This window comes from Leptidea sinapis, chromosome 31, assembly GCF_905404315.1.
Source record: "Leptidea sinapis chromosome 31, ilLepSina1.1, whole genome shotgun sequence".
NCBI classification, from domain to species: Eukaryota; Metazoa; Arthropoda; class Insecta; order Lepidoptera; family Pieridae; genus Leptidea; species Leptidea sinapis.
The window spans coordinates 9,219,418-9,241,303 of NC_066295.1; the positions used below are offsets into that span (position 1 = coordinate 9,219,418).

The 21,886-nt window shown below is 34.7% G+C and overlaps 1 protein-coding gene and 1 pseudogene across 1 annotated transcript in view; one reads left to right on the forward strand and one right to left on the reverse strand.

The window, feature by feature from the left end:
* The first annotated feature begins 838 nt into the window (after positions 1-838).
* The window catches only part of LOC126974133 (arylalkylamine N-acetyltransferase 1-like), a 146,015-nt gene continuing 124,967 nt past the window's right edge, over positions 839-21,886 (forward strand). Inside the window, exon 1 of the mRNA XM_050821567.1 lies at positions 839-959. Coding sequence (XP_050677524.1) covers positions 954-959 — 6 coding nt within the window. The 5' untranslated portion in view covers positions 839-953. The remainder of the gene's footprint in view (positions 960-21,886) is intronic.
* Positions 15,074-15,227, reverse strand: LOC126974242 (5.8S ribosomal RNA; annotated as a pseudogene).

Consider the following 21,886-nt stretch of genomic DNA (forward strand, 5'->3'; position numbering starts at 1 on the left):
TCCCGCTAAACGGTGTCAGCTTTTCCCATCATGCGACTCTACGTTATCCGTCCCTGTGCGTCCTCTTCCCAGACCCAATTCTATCATGTCTTTCTAGACATTTATCTATCAGGTGATCGGAGGTCTTCCTCTTTCTCTCTATAGTAGCCAATGAAAGGCTTCCGCACGACATGATCCTCGTTTCCAACAACATGACCGTAGCATTTCAGCCTGGACTTGCTCTGTGCTCCGTTAGCTTTGTAATTCTGAAGCTCTACTGCTATACTCATTACGAACCTTCGACTGTGACTTGTGTCCTCCTGCCCATTTTTTTCCATAGTTATGAAGGCAGTGACACAACGAACCTAAGAAGTTATTTACATTATTATTTCATCATTCACCGATTCAAATATTCTTGTCCATATAATTGACAGCGCAGAGGACGATTATACTGTAGTTTTCACCTCTTAAAGTAAGGTAAGATGCACATTTTTTGAGAAAATATTTGATGCACAACGGACGCTCCTTACCAGTGCTGATCTTTCTGCTTCTTTGCACATCATTTCGGATAAATTACCGAAGTGGCACCTTTTTCTGCAGTCAAGCAAGTCATGTCTAAAATTGACGAGCGAGTAAAATTTAAGATGTTTACGAATCCTAAGCGGCACTGCATTGTGCACATGGCATGTCACTTAGGTACCAAGGCGTCACTTTGTCTCATAAAACAAAATTATTTAGTTATTTAACTGAATACAATTAAAATTGAATGTTATATTAATACTCTCATTAGAAATATACGGTCTTATCATTCAAAGTGTTCAATAAATAGAAGTGGCATTTATCTGCGTACAATACTCCTGTTCAATCCATCAAATGATCTAATAACAGAATGGGACAATACATCCGTGGCTCCCCCAGTCCTGATTCTGTCTTACATTGAAGTAACAAGTAACAACTGTTCTAAATAATCAACAATGGCTGTAAGTACTTATGAACTCTCATTATTATTTTTTCAATTATTGAAAATAACTTGAATTTGTGTCTGGAAATTTGTGAACAATTTTTCAACCACCTCTAGTGTTTTCTGTTCTACATAATCTAATACAATTTGCAAGTGCTGCAACCAATATTTTTTCTCATAAAGATGTACTTACTTTAACTAATTTACTGAAAGCTTGCTAATAAAAATGTTTTATAGCATTAAAGATGATCTTATAGAAGTCACCGCTTTTACTCCATTGTAGACGTTTCCGCATACTTATTGCATCAGCCCTCTGCCAGAAACAACCTAAAAAAATTCTCCACCATATCCCGTGTATTCAAATAATACAACGATATTTGTGAGATGGTGGATGTATTTGTTGACAAATTACCGGAATTCAAAAGAGCTGTTTTGAGATTGTTGAGAGAGAACGGATGAATTCACGTTTTTCAAATTCCATATAATTTGTGTTTTGCACTTAGATACCTATTTATTAAAATTTATTCCTATTTATTTTATTTTATTACTTTAATATAATACGGATGCTACTTATTACTGAGCATTCTGTGACATTATGAAAGTGCTGTGAATTAATTGTTAGATTATTGTCATAAATGTATATGTACCTACGTTATATTATGACTACAAAAGGAGTTCCAATGATAAATAAATAAAGACCACTCAAAAACCTTTATTAAATGTCTACTCTAACGGTCTGCCTTAATCAGTCCCCGAAAAATTGTTGAGTTATTGGAATAGAAGTTATAGAACTTTTGACTGATTGGTTTAGGAAAATATAATTTATACCTACGCTAAAACGTGTCTAATTAACATATAATAAGACGTAAAGAGACTTTTTTATAACTTAAATAGGAATAGAGGATTTCCATTTAACTAGTTTTCCAGAAAGTCTGATTGATATAGCTAAAATCTGTCGCTGTAGCAAAAATTATCTCGTACGTGGAACCCATATTGCCGCCAATTTGAGTAATGTTATATGGGTTTCACGTTGGTACTTTAAACTCGGTACACAGTTGCTTACTATTTATATCGAATTACTCGTTTGTTCAAATATTTAATGAATGTGAGGAAAAAACAATAGATATACATGAAGAAAATAGAATGTAAATGAACGTATAGAAAACTTACTATGTATTTATTAAATTATTTCTAATCAGCGTTTTGCTGATCAGAAAACTTAATGAGTTTCAATTAACTTTCGTTGCCAATTTTATTGACTGAGTGACCAGAGTTTGAATAGATATGATAGATGCTTACATTTCAAATGACTTAAAATAATTATCATAAGATTAACAGATTTCTGTGATACATACAACGGATCAAGGTGGCCTTCTAACATAAAGGGCTCATGCTTTGCATACATTTGTCTCCAGGTGCTTTCCATTGTTGCCAGTTAAACCTACAGTGAACCCCAGTTCATGTTATAAGACCAGATTCTTGTGTTGAAGTCAAGAGACAGACCCTTGATATTGGGGTCTATTCCTCCAGTTTTCCTTTCCTCTAAGCCTGAGAACTGCCCATATCATGCCTATACCTTAGCTTTTTCATTTTTGTGGTTATATCTTCCAATCCAGTAATAAGTTTATTATCTGTAGCTTATTTCGTGTCCCTTATTTTATAGCCCAGCATGTCCTTTTAACGTGGTGTTAATCTAATATATAAAATTCTCGTGTCGCGGTGTTTATAACATAACTCCGAAACGGCTAAACGGCGATTTGTATGAAATTTTGTGTGCATATCGGGTAGGTCTCGGTATCGGCCAAATTCTATTTTTCATACCCCTAATTGATAAGGGGAAGGATAATAAATGGTTGCAAGATGGCAAGATCGTATATTTTCTGATCAATTGTATATTTTTTGAGTCGAGTTGTCCATATCTGACTTTTATAAGTTAATATACAAGTACTCAATATCTTCCTTGTTACTGAGATAGAATATTGGTTGTTTTTCATAATGATTTTTAATTACCAGAATCTCTTACAAAATTTCTTTCACTTTCAAATTCTAGGTGTATTTGAGCATTGATGGAATAAAATTGCTGAGCTCATTGCTTATAGCTTTTTAACTTAGATAATTTATATGTCTTGATAGAGCTTGTTGCTGCTAGACAACTGATGAAAACAGGTCAAGTTTAGTACTTTGGTGTGTGTGACAAGCTACGCCGTACACTCGCGATGTGTATGCCACTTTGTGTTAGTGTGCGTGTATTGTTCAAAATGGAGGCTAACTGTCAAACTCAATTTTTTTGTCAATAAAGGCATAATGGGTGTCTATCCATACTCTATATATTTTCAATTGTATGTTTCAATTTGAGCATGTGATCCACTGTTGAAAAACCCCGATCTTAATCTTGCCCGATTGAAAGTTTTCGATACGGCTTAGCACTATTTTCGCAAATATAAATAATATATATAGGATAATATGTCCAATATTGGGACGGTATTTACCTATGTCATCTGGGTCTCATTTACGTGAACAAGTACTTTTCATCCATTGGTAAGATAGATCTTCAGTCATGTTCAAAAGTGCTGTAAGATTTGTGACGATATCAGGTTAATTACTACTGATATGAATTTATTAATTGTTAATACTTACATGAGATCGAGATAATCAAAATGAAAGGCATAAAAGGAATTTCTTTTCTCAAAATTGATTCCTTTAGAATTCTTTTTGATGTCATTTCTAATATACTAGATAGTTATATCTAGTATTTTGTATTTTGTGGTATAACTACCACTTCGCAAACAAATGGCGCTCTGAGAGAGAAGAAGCGGCGCAAGAAACTCTCCCAGCATTAATTTTTTTGCGCTCTTTTCAATAAAAATATACAATATTGTACAGTCATTTCTATCACTATAAAATAATCATAATCTACTTCCAGGCCGTCCGATCACTTAGATATTCAATTGTGGAGTAATAGGATTTACGACATAGCCATTTTTTTATAAAACATTTAATTTTTTTATAGATAATGCCTGAACAGTGGCTGGGACCTTATTATAAAAGTGTATACATTTACCCTTAAAGCTATAATGTATCTTCTGAAGCCTACTAGAATTAGTTACAAGCAATACCTTATTTCTAGTGTTATAATAATGAAAATCACTATAAAGTGCAAAAAGGTGACGATTTTTGTGAACGTATATTAAATTTTCATAAATGTACTGACAATGAACAGTATAAATACAGTATATAAAATATCAGTATAAAAGTACTAGCCACCCCACATAAATGGTTAAAACTAATATTCATTTATGGACAATTTATATCGCATAAAAACATTAAGTTTTCGATCAGGCCACGTGTCCTGACGCGAGTTTAACATTTTATACCCAAAAAAGTGCTCAACGCCGCTAATGAAAATTTTCACTTCAAAAACAAGTAAACTTAACCATAATTTTTAACTTTTTAATGTAAAACAGTTCTTTCGACTGATGAACAGCTAAATAAAGGTTATTGAAGAGATTGTAAAACTTATATTCAGGGATAAATAACATCTTTAATGTCAGAAACAAATAAAGGTTGTATATAGCAATAAAAATAAACTCGAAATCCTTGAATCTTCGATTTAACTCTATATTTAGCCGAGCTTAAGTCACTTGCGTATCTGCGCTCATACCTATATCAAGTCAGGTTATGGATTATAAAATTACTTAAAATGTTAAGGACATTGGTTTGACGTACAACCTTACATTTTATAACTATAGCTAGAGTTGACCAAGGCAAAGGCCTAGGACGTATTGGACGATGGCATGAAAATGGATTTATTTTATTCATTTACCACATGAAAATCCTGTGTTTTGAAGATGGAGCAGTTGTATTAATATTATGCAGTGAAGAAGAACACATCAAAATACTGACGTTTTCTATTGTTTCGTGTTCGTGTTCATTAGCACACAGTTTCCTGATTTCAACAATTTTAGTTCCATGTGGCACAACAATTTCCTTAAGATGCATTTTAGTTGTTTGGCATTCATTTGGTGTTCATTATAAGCACGCATACCCCCAAAAATCATTTGTGCGGCGGCCATCTTGGATTTAAAAAATGATCCCTCAGATACGATATCCATATTGTTGAAATCATAATTTGGCGCGTCGGCCTTAATAATACTTTCACTAATAATAGCTGGCAACGGTGCCTCTATCGTCTCGCTTTTTCGTTTCATCGAGTTTCAAATCACAACGATTCTAAAGAAGTTTCAATTCAATAAAATAGTACATATAAATATAATGCAACACATATAAATAGATTAATATAAAATAATATGTAATGTTATTGTCACTACCTATAATAAATAATAGATATAAATCATTTTTCGTACGTTTAAATTAACGAAATGAAAAGATATGACAAACGTTGGTATTGTATCTGCCAACTCCACCTGACAGCTGTCAATACTGCCATATGCCGGCGCGTAACCGAAAATCGTGACGATTTGCTTTAAAACTTCTCTCATGCGTCGATAATGAAGATTCACTTCAAAAACGTCGTCGTTGAGTGAAAACGTGCATGTCAATGCGCGATAAAAACGCTGAAGATTACAAGAATAACTTTCTTATTATGAATGAATATTTTGATGTTTCAATTTTCTTTATATTTTTACGGAAATTTGATTTTAGGCTGTTTATTTTCTTTCGAACACACTCTCTGTAAGCGTCGGCTTCCGATTTTTGTTAATAGACAAAAGACGATCGAGTCGAGTCATTTCTTTCTTGGGCATAGTGGGCATTTGCGACATTCTTTAACTCCAGTAGGGTTTCAAACAGTTTAATAATATGTTCGAGAACTATGTTATTACATTGTTCAGAGACATCTATAGAAGACTCTGATTCCAAATTGCAATGGGGCACCCATATTGAATCATTGGCGAATAGGCTTAGTTCTGCCGCATATGCGGTTAAAAAAATAAGACAGTTAACTGACATAGCGACTAGTATACTTTATTTATTTTCATAGTATTATGTCCTATGGTATATTGTTATGGGGCAGTGCGGCCGTTATTAATACCATCTTTGTGCTGCAGGCTATACAAGCTATTTATAACCTAGGTCCTAAAGAATCATTAAGAGAGAAATTTAAACATGAAATAAACATTTTGACTGTTGCTTCTCAGTATTTTCTTGATAATATATGTTCTTAAGCACATTCTCTATATGTTCATAAGCACATTGAGGAATTTGCTAGAAACTGTGACACTCATATTGTTAACACGAGGAACAAACATAAACTTGTTATGCCAACTACTCGGATAAGTCGAGTTAGTAAGTCTTTTATTGGGCGATGTATATGCTTCTATAATATCATCCCATAAAATGTACAAAACAAATGTGTTACGAAATTTAAATGAATTGTTAAAAAACGTTGGTGTAAAAGGTTTCTATGGCATTAACGATTTTCTTAATGATACCACAGACTGGGAATCAAGCGAACACCCTGAGGTTATTTAATTATAAATGTTTATTGTAGGATATTACATTGTATCTATATTTTTATAAAAATAAATCCCACTGAGCTTCTTGTGCCTGTTCTTCTCAGGTCTGAGGCAGTCTATTTTGAATGGGCTACCATCCATTTTTGACGTTCAATAAGTGATTTTGAATCCTATTTTGAATAAAAATATTTGAATTTGATTTTAAATGTTTTTCGTCACACATATCTGCAGTTCACAAAAATAAATTATGTACAGACGATATTGACAGCAGGCACGCTCACACAGTCAATAAATATTGACAGATATTGATGGATCACATAAATTCTAGATTTTATGTCAATATGCTCAATATTCATTTCTGCCGCGTTTACAATAAATATTGACGAGATCTCAAGGATCACGATATTTATTGACCGTCTGACCCCTGCCTATACAAAAACATTTTGCATATTCTTGGTTTATTCTCAGGTATAACTTTATACCAAGTTAATTTGTAAGGCTTTTAAGATTATATGCAAAATAAAATATTGAAGCCATAAATTTTATAATAAATATTTATAATCAATCTTATCACTAAATGATAACTGCTTGGATTGTTGAGACATTTATTAGTGATGATAATATTTTATGACTATAGCAACACATAGCATTCTTAAAATACATCTTTTCTTGTCTCATTTGAAGGCTTTATGATAAATTTTTGCTGTTTTATTATTTTATTATGAATTTTATGACGACATTTTAATATATTTCATATAAAGCAAACAAACACCTAATGAATATTTTAAAGCCTCCAATCCTAAAGTGCTCATCAATTTTAGCGAAATATGTTTATATTTTTGATGATAACTTGATTAAGAGACTTACGGCTATAAAAATCAGGACCTTAACGGAGTACCGTCTGTCATTATTACAACCCGCTCTCGAATTACTTTCAGTCTTGTCGCAGGCTCCTTCGCACAGGAAGCCAGCGCCTATTTCTGCCGTGAAGCAGTAATGTGTAAACATTACTGTGGTTCGGTGTGGAAGGACGCCGTAGCTAGTGATATTAATGGGCAAATGAGACCTAACATCTTATGTCTCAAGGTGACAATTCTTAGCGGCACTACGCAATTGTAGAATTGTTGGGTTTTTCAAGAATCCTGAGCGGCATTGCATTGTAATTGGTAGCGCGTATCAATTACCATCAGCTGAACGTCCTGCTCGCCTCGTCCCTTATTTTCATAAAAAAAAGCCTTACGAGGTTAACGTACACGTTCCAAAACATAGTTTTCCCATACACTTAGAAAAACAAGTAGTAGTAGCTGTAGTAAACTTAGAAGCATGTGTAGTGAATACTTTATTTATGATAATAAGACGATGTTCAACTCAATGCCAAAATCCCGTCATAAAATTGTTAGTAAATAAAATACATAAATAGCAGAAGCAATACGTACCGTATTGTAATTACATGTAAAATTGAACTTAAATATTTGCGCTCGTAAACACGCGGTAATTATACCGAAATATCGAGAAGTCTAAAGACCATTCGGCCTGTATATTATGTCGTTTTATTTCATGTCAAAAAGCTTGTTATAACTTGAATTGTAACATTATGTCCGTACTCATTAACATTTCCGTAACTGTGTTTTATTTTTAAATTAACCGATTCTCATTCGTCGAAATGTCGAGAAAAGGGCTGAGCAGACTTTAATATGTGCCTTAATAACTTGTAGACGGAGTCTCTCACCTAATTATTTACGACTGTCAACAGACAAAAAAAAATATTGGAAAGGGGTGTATTTAGGGGTAGATATGCAATATTGGTTTTACGGTAAAAATATTTATTTACCTAAGGTACTAAATTATTCTTTGACACTTTAAATAACTTTAATTAATCTACTTGTGGGTACGCGGATCTCTACTATTAATTGGTTACAATGGTTACCAGTCCTGTTATGGTTATAGACGAATGGTTAATGGTAACTGGGACCGGACCGATCGTTGGTTACGCGCGTACTGCCTTACTGAAGGCAACATGGTTATAAATAATTAATTTTATCTACTAAGCAATATTTGTAATATAATGCTGTTCGATGGGTTTACTTCGCACAAAAATTACGATTTTATCTAAAAGAATGCCATTAGATGGGAATCACATATTTATAACGTTTGTGGCATAATCAACAAATTTGTTTAGACCATTTATACGTCTAGATAGACATTGACAGCTATGAAAAGGTCGAAATACATAGACTTTAGAACCAACCTCTATTTTGAATAATTTACGCACACTTACACAAAGTGTCATACAAATCGCGATTGTAAGACGTAGCTTGTCACTCGAACTAAATTAATATTCCTGGCCTGTTTTTATCGCTTGTCTAACAGCAAGAGACTATCTAGGCGTATTTATCTACCTAAGCAAATTTGTTTATGGTCTTCGGAAAATAGAAAAAAGTTACTTGTTTTCCAAACAACGTTATTAGCTTATCACGCTTACGTTGAATCTGTTTTACGTTACGGACTATTCTTGTGGGAGGTGATTGTATAATTATTACTAGGGTTTTTATATCGCCTAAAGTTTTATAAGTTTAAAATGTTAAGAAGTAAATTGAATAATATGAAGAAACCTCTCTGATTATTTACGCCAAGGACGTTTGTTTGCGGTGACCTGTGAAGATATCTATCGTTAAAGATAATTATGATAAAAGAGTGATACATTAACTCATATCAATGCAAAGTCAAATATTTTTATTTAGAAATAGTATTTAAAATCACTTATTGAACGTCATAAGTGTTTTGACACACACAAAAAACTTAAGTATGCCCCAGACCTAAGAAGAACGGGCGCAAGAAACTCAGCGGCCCTTTATTCATAAAAATATGATTACAATGTAATATCGATACAATAAACATTTATAATTAAATAGCCTGAGTGTGTTAGCTGCATTTCCAGTCTATGGTATCATTAAGAAAATCATTTATGTTATCATACCACACAGATGTTTTTTAACAATTCTTCTGATTTCATAACATATTTGTTTTGTACATTTTCTGGGATCATGTTATAAAAGCATATACATTGCCCAATAAAAGACTAACCCCCTTATTCATAATGGTCCGCTAACTTTAAACAGACGCTAAGGAGTGTTTTTTCTCAAACTGACTTAGGTCAATAGAAAAAGACAGAGTGAGAATTAGCAATGCTTTAAGTTAGCAGACTATTATGAATAAGGGGGTACTATTTCGACTAAACTGAATAGTAGGCATAACAAGTTTATGTTTGTACTTCGTGTTAACATTTTGATTGTCGCAGTTTCTAGCAAATTCCATAGTGTGCTTATGAACATACGGAACATTATCAAGAATATATTTAGATGCAACGGTCAAAATGTTTTTTCTTTAAATTTTTCTCTAAATGATTCTCTAGGTGATAAATACCGCTATATTTTATTGATTTATTTATGCTATATATAATTTACAGAAAGGATCTTAAGCAAACAATCCCCGTAATACTGTTTGAACAGTTTTTCTGCTGTAGGATCGAGCCTTTTGTAATCCTTGATGCGTATAATATTAACAGTTATTTTATGGTAGTGTAAAAATATAATTTTAAGGCAACATTGATAATAAATATGTGATACCTTTATTATTTAATTTGTTTTTACTCGTTTCTAATCGGATGTACCTACTCAGGCAACCTGTTTAGTAAATACGATAGCCGTTTCTTCAAAGTTCTATCAACGTAGTAGATAGTTATTAATTCTAGGTACCTCGAACTTACCAGCGGACATCGACCGAGTATCGTTATGAGTAAATGTTTGTTTACAGTTAGGTGCAAAGAGCATTTTTCGAACTTGTACTAATACTTTCTACTATAAAGTACAAGATATTTTTTTTAATGGAAATAAGGGACGAGACTGGCAGGACGTTCAGCTGATAGCAATAATTGATATAGCCATAAAAACCCCAAAAAATTCTGAGCGGCACTACAACAGCGCTCGTCACCTTGAGACATAAGATGTTAATTTTGTTAATTAATGTTAATTTGCCCAGTAATTTCACTAGCTACGGCGCCCTTCAGACCGAAACACAGTAATGCTTACACATTACTGCTTCACGGCAGAAATAGGCGCCGTTGTGGTACCCATAATCTAGCCGGCATCCTGTGCTAAGGGGTACCACTGGTAAAGTACAAGATATTCCTAATAGTAGCATTAGGGTTGGTACATACAAAAAGATTTACAACGCGGACGTGCAGGTTACTTAATTCGGACGGTGACCAGTCTCGGCATCGTAATTCGTGGCACTCACTAGTTTTGACTTTTGTCTCCCCAAGATTGCTTAGCGGCCGCCTAAATCGTGTGTATGTGTGCGTGCGTCGATTCGGACGCTCTAGTATGAAGTAAAATTATTGTTGTATTACTGTGTAACGCCGGAGTTCGTGGGTTCGTGTCCCGAATCGTTCATAAAATTTTGTTTTTAAAATTTTATTTGTGAATATCCGGGACGTTGCAACCGTCGGTTCTTATGTAATATGCGCATAATATATACTATAGGTGGCACATATTAGCATATTTCTATAATCTACTTATTATTTTTCTACTTACCAAGAGGTACTGTCGCATGTAGGTATATAACTATGTACCTTATATGAACAATTAATATTCATATAATAAATGTATACGGATCTGCTTGTATTTGCATATTAAAATAAATGTCTCACTATAGAACAATCGACAAACCCTATGGGTAAAACCTGTACCTGTATATTTCCGATTGGGTTTTCGGCTAGTATTGAAGGATTTCCGTCTTCAGTGACCTTGGAAAACAGAAGTTGGTTGCTTACGCACTTATTACTGTTATTTTCTTGTTTTAAAGTCATTGTGAAGCTTTCCGAGGACGGTTTTATCAAGACCAGTGATAAAATTATCTTTATAGTCTACCAATAATAAATCAATGCATGGGTGTAAGACCTGGAAGGTCACCAAGCCCATCTCTCATCAACTTCAGGTTTTCGTTATCCGATGCCTTCGAAATATCCTCGGTATTCACTGGCCCGACAAAATTTCCAACAATCATATTTGGCAAAGCTGTCATGAAGTCCCAATCGACCAAAAGATAAAACGCCGCAACTGGAGCTGGATGGGCCACACTCCAGAGGGATCCCAATCATATACCGAGGCAAGCCCTAGACTGGAACCCTCAAGGAAAACGCAAACGTGGCTATCCAAAGCAAACCCAGCGGCGGACTGTCATTGACGTAGCGAAAGACATCGGAAAGACCTGGAGTGAAATTAAGAGAGATGCTTAAGACCGATCGCGATGGAGATGTACTGTGGATGCCCTCTGACCCAGTTAGGGGATGCAGGAAATTAAGTAAATAATATATCACCGTGGAACTAGCAGACTGCGACAGATTCTAAGCTAATCGCTTCTCACTTAGCCCTGATCTCTTATAAGTAGTAGGTAAGCTACCCAACCACAAACTCATTTAACAATGTTAAATGCTGTAAATAAAACTGTAAATAAACATTTAAAAAAACGTATTCGTCTTTGAACGCCCGACAGAAGCGATAACTTAAACTAATTTAAGTTGAACTATTTAATATGAGCACACTTTGAGCCGTTTCTGTAAATTTGACGTATATTATGAAAAAGTAAGTGATCGTTTTAGGTTGTTTCGTTAGGTTAGTAATGTAGGTACAGTCTGAGTAGTTTACTCTTTAATTTTACTGAAATAGGGTTTGCACATCAGTGAAAATAATAATATTTTTTTATTTTTTGGGGTAAGTTATACAGCGTTACTACGGTTCTTAAATATTGTGAATGGTCTCGTTATAAGGCCCCATTTAAACTCATTACGGTTTTACGGGTAGTTTTGTAACACCCTGTATAAAAAAAAATATGTAAAAAATATCAAAAATATTCAAACGTTAAATACTCAATGCTCTATCGTTAGTAAAAAAATGTAAATTAATAAATAAAAACACTAAGGTTATAGAGTACAGTTTAATAATAAATCCAAACACACTGTAAATAAGTAACTTGCATCAACAAACAAATAAAAAAATGCTTCTTATTCCTGACTTCCGTATCCGTTGTGACATATCATAAGTAATGTAATATAAAATAATAATTTCTACTGCATAAAATACTAAGAATATCAATACCACAGATAATTAATTCAATTACAGAACTCAATGGGTAATGATTTATCTGTACTGCATAATCACGAAGTGAACTTTATTAGTGCTGCGATATTTCATAAACAGAATAGCAACTTACCGTGTCTAGATGCGATGCAAGCGTGCTTAGACATGTGATTTGTATTAGGCCGTATTTCCACTACAGTCAAATTGTTTAATTTATTGTTGTTTAATATATTATGATGTGGTATTTATTCGTTACTAGCAAAGAAGAATTATTGAAGTTGTACTACTTTTGGTGCGTTAAAATTTTTAGAGTGAATATATATGATGCGCGCGCGCACTGTCACGAAAATTCGGCACCCTGACGTTAGCTGGTCAACCAGCCCAGTTGAATCATACTTCAGCTATCAAGCTTCTTGTAACTCATATGTCTACTGAAGCACAACCAATGAACGAGATTTAAATAAATTTCAATATATTATTTCAAAAAAAAAATTATTACTTTCAAATTTTTTTAAATATTTAAAAGAGCTATAACGACGCTAAACCCTAATAGCCTAAATGCATTGTAGGAATTAGTACGGACGGTCCGGTAGGCGCCTCGCACCAATAATTAACCCAGCGTCGTACTCGGTACAGTCCGGACGGTAATAATAATAATTTTGTACAAGGGACAATGCGATATACAATCAAATATAGACGGGTACCTGACCTAATTTTTCAGCCGTACCAAATCCGACTTTTTTGTTTATGCTATAACATCTCGTCGAGGGAGGCATGTGACTATGTGATACCGCACCCGAGTGTAAAACCCATACGTCGACCTCGACACGAATCAAAATCAAATCAAATCAAAATCAGTTTATTCACGTACGTCACGGAAATGACACTTATGAATGTCAAAAAAACAATCTTATTGAATCTACCGCTACTTCGTAAAGGGTTGAGCTAATGAGAAGAAGTAGCAAGAAACTCATTGCCACTCTTTTATACCATGATTTGCATTTAAGTACATCGATTTACAAATCATTTCAAACTACAATATAATATGTAAAATGATGCAACAGATACACTCAAACGTCAAATAGTCAATGTCTCGACACGTTCTAGACGATCCCGATGATAACGCTACACAAAGCCTAGTGTTAGGTCTATTATTTCCGACCGCTGGCACTCGTCATCTAGACCTGGATCAGAGGTCCGTCAGTTAGACTTTGATTTTGTTTTTTTATTTCCCTTTTTGGTACATTTAAGCCACGGCACAATACAGTAATAGAAGAGTACATTAACGTCATACTAGAACGTCCAAATCGCACGCACACATACACCCGCAATACTGTTTTTAAAACTAGTGCGGAGGGTAGATTCAAATCTTTTTGTTTTTTTTTATATAGAATAGGAGGACAAACGAGCGTACGGGTCACCTGTTGTTAAGTGATCACCGCCGCCCACAATCTCTTGCAATACCAGAGGAATCGTTGCCGGCCTTTAAGGAAGGTGTACGCGCTTTTTTTAAGGTACCCATGTCGTATCGTCCCGGAAACACCGCACAAGGAAGTTCATTCCACAGCTTTGTAGTACGTGAAAGAAAGTTCCTTGAATACCGCACTGTGGAGGACCGCCACACATCCAGATGGTGAGGATGATAACCTAACTTGTGGCGTGTCGTGCGATGGTGGAATTCGGCGGCAGGAACCAGTTTAAACAGCTCTTCGGAACACTCCCCGTGATAAATGCGGTAGAAGACACACAATGAACCGTTTGTAGTACTAAATTTAATAATACGTCTTTTGTAACGGGCTTAGTAACTCGATCGGTACGTTAATTATATAAATGCAATTGTGATTTCTAGTAAATATTTGTAGGCACCAAAGTTTCTTCGCGTAATGATTTCTTAGTCTATGTAAATAATTGGGTATTGCAATAGTGTTAGTGTTATAAATAAATATATATATGTATATATATATAATATATATATATATATAATATATATATATATATATAATATATATATATAATATATACAAATAAACATAAACACATGTTTTGCTCGGGCGCTTAGGAATCTTGGGGAGACAAAACTGTTAAGTGATCCAAGTGAAATTAACTGCCCAGCGCTGTCCGCGTCGCGGTCGCCGATTATCTAAGTATGTACTGTGATACCTAAAAAGTGAATGTAACCAATAACTTAAGGCAGCTCATAACGGGGCTTTAACTTTTTATTGTGTTTAATTATAGATTCTCAATAATACCATACGGTAATCAACACCCGCGGTCACGCGGAACAAAGACCTCATTAACGAATTATTTTTTGTTCAGTAAATGTGTATATATTTAAAGGAAATACCCAATAACACGAATGAATAAAATTTTCACGCCCAGCTGCCAATTCAATATTTTTTGCGCTCGTCAAAAGCTGATCAATATCTCCTATATATATACTATCAATATATGTTTTTTTCGAATGGATTCAATGGCGCGAATGGAGCAAATGAGTGAAGAAAGAATGGCTTATCAAATATGTAAGGCAAGGACGGAGTGGTCCTAGATATTTCTCCACGGACCGCATTGTGCGTTCGAAATGTCGATGTTCAAATGTGTCCTGCAGTTCACACTATGACGCGCAGTTAACTGCGTTCTTCATCGACCCGCGAGCCAAGTGATCCACCGTTCAGGGTAACAGTTTTTATATTTAGAAAATACGTGAACGATCTCTGTTATTCGGGCGAGTCAGTCGAGGGAGACCTCGTAGAACATTCGTCGACCAAATTGGTGACGTATCGTAAAAAGGGAAGGTCCGTCATACACCCGGAACCGGCGAGCATGTATAGACAGAGTAATGAATATAGAGGAAGCGCGTGAGGTTTGTAAGGATAGAAGCAAATGGCGTTCTGTTCTCAATGCTTAAGTATTTTAAAAACCCGCTCACTAAGATTATTATTTATAACGCCTTTGTGAGGAGTACCTTAGAATACTGCAGTGTTGTGTGGTCACCAGTCTATAAGGTTCACCAATTACGCATTGAGCGAATTCAAAAAAGATTTTTGAGACACCTGTCATATTCGGTTGGTCTACACAAACTCCATAAATCATATGTCGAAAGACTGAATTATTTTAAAGTGGAAAACCTATCAGTTCGTCGTCAATTATCAGATATGGTATTCTTGTTCAAAGTACTGCGAAGTTTTGTCGATTGCCCTATATTGCTTGAATCTTTCACTTTTAGAGTTCCTCGCCGATTACCATATAAACCCCTGGGTCTTTTGCGTTTGCCGTTAGCTCGTACTAATCTGAAAATACACTCTCCTATATCTAGACTGAGCCAAACATATAACTCTCTCGATGTATCTGTAGACATATTTAACACGTCACCCATTGCATTTAAGACTGCTGTTCGGAAATTTTTGAATATTGTTAAATAGTATTTAAGTTAGTTATAATTCTTAAGCTATATTAATAGTAAGTATTTTTGAATGTAGTAGATAATAATAGTTCATGTAGTTTGGAACTTAATGTACTTAATATATTTTGTTACTTGATTTGCATGTTTGTGGCACCTATATTCAGTGCACTTATAATTTTATTTAGACATTTACTTATTTTAAGATTACTTTTAGTGTAACTGTAACTGGATGTCCTTAAATAAATAAATAAATAAATAAATAAATGCCTACGGACGGAAATAAGCGTGTCTGTGACTTAATAGCTTATCCCGCGTAACGAGTGTTGGGGGAGAGTGTGTTTTGAACGTACAGTAAAAGGACGTCCGACGAGATCCGAACCGCAGTCATAATACAAGTAATAGAACAAGTACAGATGTCTGGGCAGAACGCTAGGGTTGGTACATACAAAGATCGGCGACGCGGACAGCGCTGCGCACTTAATTTCACTTGGATGGCGACCGGCCGCGTCACTCAATAGTTTTGTCTTTCCAAGATTGCTTAGCTCCCGAGCAAATCGTGTGTTTATGTTTATTTGTTCATATATTTATTTATAACACTAACACTATTGCAATACCCAATTATTTACATAGACTAAGAAATCATTACGCGATAAAGGTACTAAAACTTTGGTGCCTACAAATATTTACTAGAAAACACAATTGCATTTATATAATTAACGTACCGATCGAGTTACATAGTCCTTTACAAAAGACGTATTATTAAATTTAGTACAACAAAAAGATTTGAATTTACCCTCCGCACTTGTTTAAAAACTGTATTGCGGGTGTATGTATGCGTGCGTCGATTTGGACGTTCTAGTATGACGTTAAAGTACTGTTCTGTATAGTCTATCTAGACGTATAAATTATCTTAGAGTACATTATATAAGAGTCCCAGAAGCTTCTGGTAGGATATTTCAAAGTCAATTTTCTTCCTCTTGCGGAAACATAAATTTTATGATATTAGTCTGTGAGGTGAAGATCTGATAATGCGTAGATATATGTCACCTACTTTAACTTGCTGATGTGTTAAGTATCTATCCCCTTATAAGTTATACATATAGCTAACGAAAGTAGGCACTAGAATTACATGCACCTCTCAGAATTCTTGACTGAACCAAAAATTCTGAGCAGCATAACAATTGCGGTCATCAGAACTAAAGATGAGTAAGTAAGATCAATTTGTCAACAGGAAGGGGGTCAAAATAAATTACTTGATTTGACTTAAACACATAAACTGGGCAAGCTAAATAAAACTGTTTAACAATCTCATACAAATTTGTCGGAATTAAGTCAACGGGAGTGTAGCTTGTATACCACACTACAAATTATTACGTGAGTTGATAACTGACAGAGGCAACGCTGCCTGATTGGGGTCTTTACCTACTTATATTAGTTAATGACGCCTTCTAATCTACAGTTTTTTTTCTTATCTAGAAACGAAATCACGAATATTCTTACACGCAATAGATAGATGTCATGGAGAGCTGACGATTGAAATTTATAAACGAATATCGTTTTTCAAGTCAAAAGATATTTCAAGCGAATTTTGTGTGACACATTGAAAATAACTTACAATGGAGGTGCTCCCCTGTTCGAAGGGTGGAATATTTCACAGTCCCCACTGATTTTTTGGCTATTGAGTGTATGATAGATATGTTCAACTACAACTGTAACTAGTCTAGCTATATGAATATTATTACAACTTTAAAACGCCTAATTTGTATTGTTTTGATTTAAAATTGGACGAATTTTTCCCCAATCATTAAAAAAATCTGAAGATTGGTGCTTATCGTCGATATACAGGATCTCAATCAATCCCTACAGTTAAAAAAAGTGGTGCGATCAAAATGCTTGATGTCGTGATAGTACGCGGGTGAAATGACAGAGATATCCTTTTCATTGATGAAAAAATGCTTACAATTGAAAAGCAAAATGACAAAGTGGATGCCTAAAAACGAGGTCATTATCCTGCGTCAGTCATGGTTTGGTGGTATTATCAAAATATAACAAAACTTCATATTTGTTAAAACACAAGTATCAAGACACTGTCATTGATCGTGTTTTGAAACCTCTAAGCAATAGGATTTAAAAATTACCATGGACTTCCAAGCAAGACTCTAAAACTGGTCAGAAAGCAATACCCAAGCATGGCTTCATTTTTCGATTTCGAGACTTTATCAGAACTGAAGACTTGCCATCGTCTAAGCCCAGATCTGAATCCCTTAGACTACAAATTCATTCCTAAAGATTCATAGCCAGACAGATTAAAGGCATTCATGAAAGCCAAGGGTAATCATTTTGAATATATTTTTTATTTATTCCCCGCTGATACCTCAATTAATAAAAACATATCAGTTTAAGTGAGATGACATTACGTCATAATGCAGAACTTATGACCAGACTAGGTATACCCATATTTTGTTATCACCTTTCTGAATTGCCTCCCACTATTTAAGCAAATTTAAAGGCGTATTTATGCCGGTAGTATGAATTTTTACAAAATCAATGTTTGCATTAAGGTGCACTTTTGCTTGAGGGCTATTTTGCGAAAGAGAAAACGTGTTGCTTATTTAATAGATGATTGAATATTCGTTTTTACAAATGTTAACGTTAAATTTAGTGGACTGTATATATTATGTCTAATACATTAAACGACGAATCGCATTGGTGTTTGGCACCACTTTGACCAATGTTTACATTCTAAAAGTCTACAACAGAATTGGTGGACTCCAAACTTGATATAAACTACATCTATAACTAACCTAGGTCAATAATATCTAAATAAATTACGTAGACACCCGATCGAGCATGTCTCTGTATATTTCTACTCTTGATTTATCGCTATGCATTAATCTTAATAATAGTCATGACAAGACATGCAATTATAATACTATTATGGATTAAAATGAGTAAAACATCGACAGATACTTGTTTCATAGGCCTAAATTAAGTAAACAGCGTAATTGATCAATTTGAATACTAAATTAATCATATATTTTGACGTTATCATAAAGTTAGATATAGCCATGCTAGATTTAATGTCAGACTTTGATCGCGAATATTTATATGTAGATATACTTTGAAAATCACTTAATATGTTATTCCTAATATATATATATAATTCATGTTACCCATATTTTTAATTCGAAAGTTAAAATTAGTTTTAAAAAAATGGCGTATTAGTAACTTAATATATTCAAAAAAATTGTTTTAAAATCGCGGAACAGATAAAAAGGTAGAAGTAGCGTGTTGTCATCTTACTAAGAGAACTGATTATGCCACATTCAAGTAAAAATTGACTTAGGCTTAGATCTTTAGAGCGTACTTAGACTTTGCTTAGCTTTTACTTACGTAAAACTTAGTTGAGTGTGATAAAATGCGAACTTGACTTTTGCATGGGACTGTCTTAGCTTAAACTCAGCATAATTTCAGCTGTTAAATTACTATAAAAACGAAATCAAAGTTTGTGCTAAACTTACACTCAACTAAGTTTTACCCTCCAGCTAACAGCCTTCCAGTTAACAAGCGTACCTATAGACAAACACAGCGCGCGAAAGAGAAGAACAACGGAGATACAGAAAGAATGAAAAAAGAAGCGGGAATCTATTGTTTCTGTAACAACATCAGGCCTGGTCTTACGGCAGACCTGTAGACTTTGCTTTTGCTTAGTGCATAAACACAGTAACTCATATGGTTTTATTATCTATTTTATTTATTTAAAGTATTGATACACTAAAATAAGAATATAAAAAATCATTATACTCAATTAAATATGTTAGATTTATGGCCAATAAAATACGCAAAATAGCTTAGACCTCCATTATCTTAACACCTTCCTTAAAGCCTCGCATAGCCATGGGAATACTGGATCTCGAAATCTCGAGTGATTGCCAATTTCGTGGCCATCTGGAGGGCAATGCCAAATTGGCTTCGAAGAAGCTGGACGTCATAAATAGAGCACAGTAATACTTCAAGCAACCATTTGACCGTGTGTATCGTAGAGCTGCCCGAATTGTCGGGTACCCAGTGCTCCGTGAAAGGCTCGATCACCTGGCATTGCGTTGCGTCATCGCTTCATTGTGTGTCTTCTATCGCATTTATCACGGGGAGTGTTCCGAAGAGCTGTTCCACCTGATTCCTGCCGCCGAATTCCACCTTCGCACGACACGCCACAAATTAGGATATTATCTCTACAATGCGGATTTCATGGAACTTTCTTCCACGTACAAACATGCAAGGAATTAGCTTCTTTGTGCGGTTTTTCCAGGACTTCAACAAAAAGCGTTCACCTTTCTAAAAGGTCGACAACACTCTTGTGATTTCTCTCTGTGCTGTAACTCAGATGAAATTCACTACAACTGTTAGTAAGTTAAGAAAATTACTGAGCCTGGATCCAATTATAACAATAAATAAAATGTAACAAGACAAGTGAAAGAGAAGAGAGATCATTCGCTGTCTTTCGTTCGATGTAATTTATGTCGACAAGGCCTCAGACAACCCAATTTAAATTAATTAAATCAACCTTCTGTAAATCACAATTTACTTACAATATATTGACAGCCGTAATCTATAAGTAAATAAGAGAATTTATAGTATTAATAATTCAATCGTAAGTTACATACTTGGCTAAGTAATTCACTTCCGTTCGTAATGTATTTAACTTAAGTTTTTTAAGAGAACAATAATCATTAAGATAACGTTGTGATAGCGTGGCTCTTAATTGTCTTTTTCCTAAGATATAAATAGGTATTAAGGTCGCACACCAAATTAAATTACATAATTTTACCAATGTAAAGTTTAAAATTGAAATGTAGCGTTTTCATTGCTTGCTTATTGCGAATTATATTTCAGAAATGTGTTTCGCTGGAACAGCTGTTAGCATTAGAAACATTTCTGCGACTACAGTACTTTCTTGCTAAAATGCCAATACCTATGATTTAGTTATATGAAGCTCTACAGAAAATGAAGTGTGATTTTTTCAATGTAATTCTACTGATGCATGTCGTATGATCTAGAAATGCATGCAAGTGACTTTAGGGACTACGCGCACTTATTCAGCTCCATTCGCGTTTCGCTGAACGATTTTAGTCACACTTATACAGCTCTGCTTCTATCAGCCGCGTACGGCGTCGTAAGAATGAGAATAATAACTTTAAATCACGTCTGCACTCTTTAATCTTTGCGTGCATAATGATTACGTCAAATCAATGCAGGAACAATATAGGTCGCAACTTGTCAACAGGGAGTCGCGCACCATCCCTGTAAAGAGCTGTTCCGCCGCATTCGACGGCGACGCTGTTCGCGGCAGAACAGCGCCGAGCGCTCTCTATAGCATTCGCATATTAAAAACACATTTATCCTCATTTTATGCTGGTTTGCCGCGAAAGCAGAATGGACGCGGAAAGCTGAATCGACGCGTACATGTCTCCATACAAAATAAGATGAATGAAAATGAGAAGAGCTGAATAAGTGCGCGTACTCTCTTAAAGCCACATTGGCCGCTTGAGGCTTAACCATGCCAGCAGTCCAGCATTTCTGACTTAAATAAGAATTAGGGATGAGAGAAATGCGAACCATATATTATTGATTAAGCCTTTATTGCAAGCAAGCTAAAAAGTTACATTCTTAAATTATGCTACGATTTAATATACTAACCCCCTTATTCATAATGGTCCGCTAACTTTAAACAGCCGCTTAGGAGTGTTTTTTCTCATTCTGACTTAGGTCAATAGAAGAAGACAGAGTGAGAATTAGCAATGCTTTAAGTTAGCAGACTATTATGAATAAGGGGGTAAATGATTATAATTATATTTCAACTGATATATACTATATCTTATGTTAATCATTGCTCGCTTGTCTGCCGACATAGGCCTCTTCTAGATCCTTCCACATT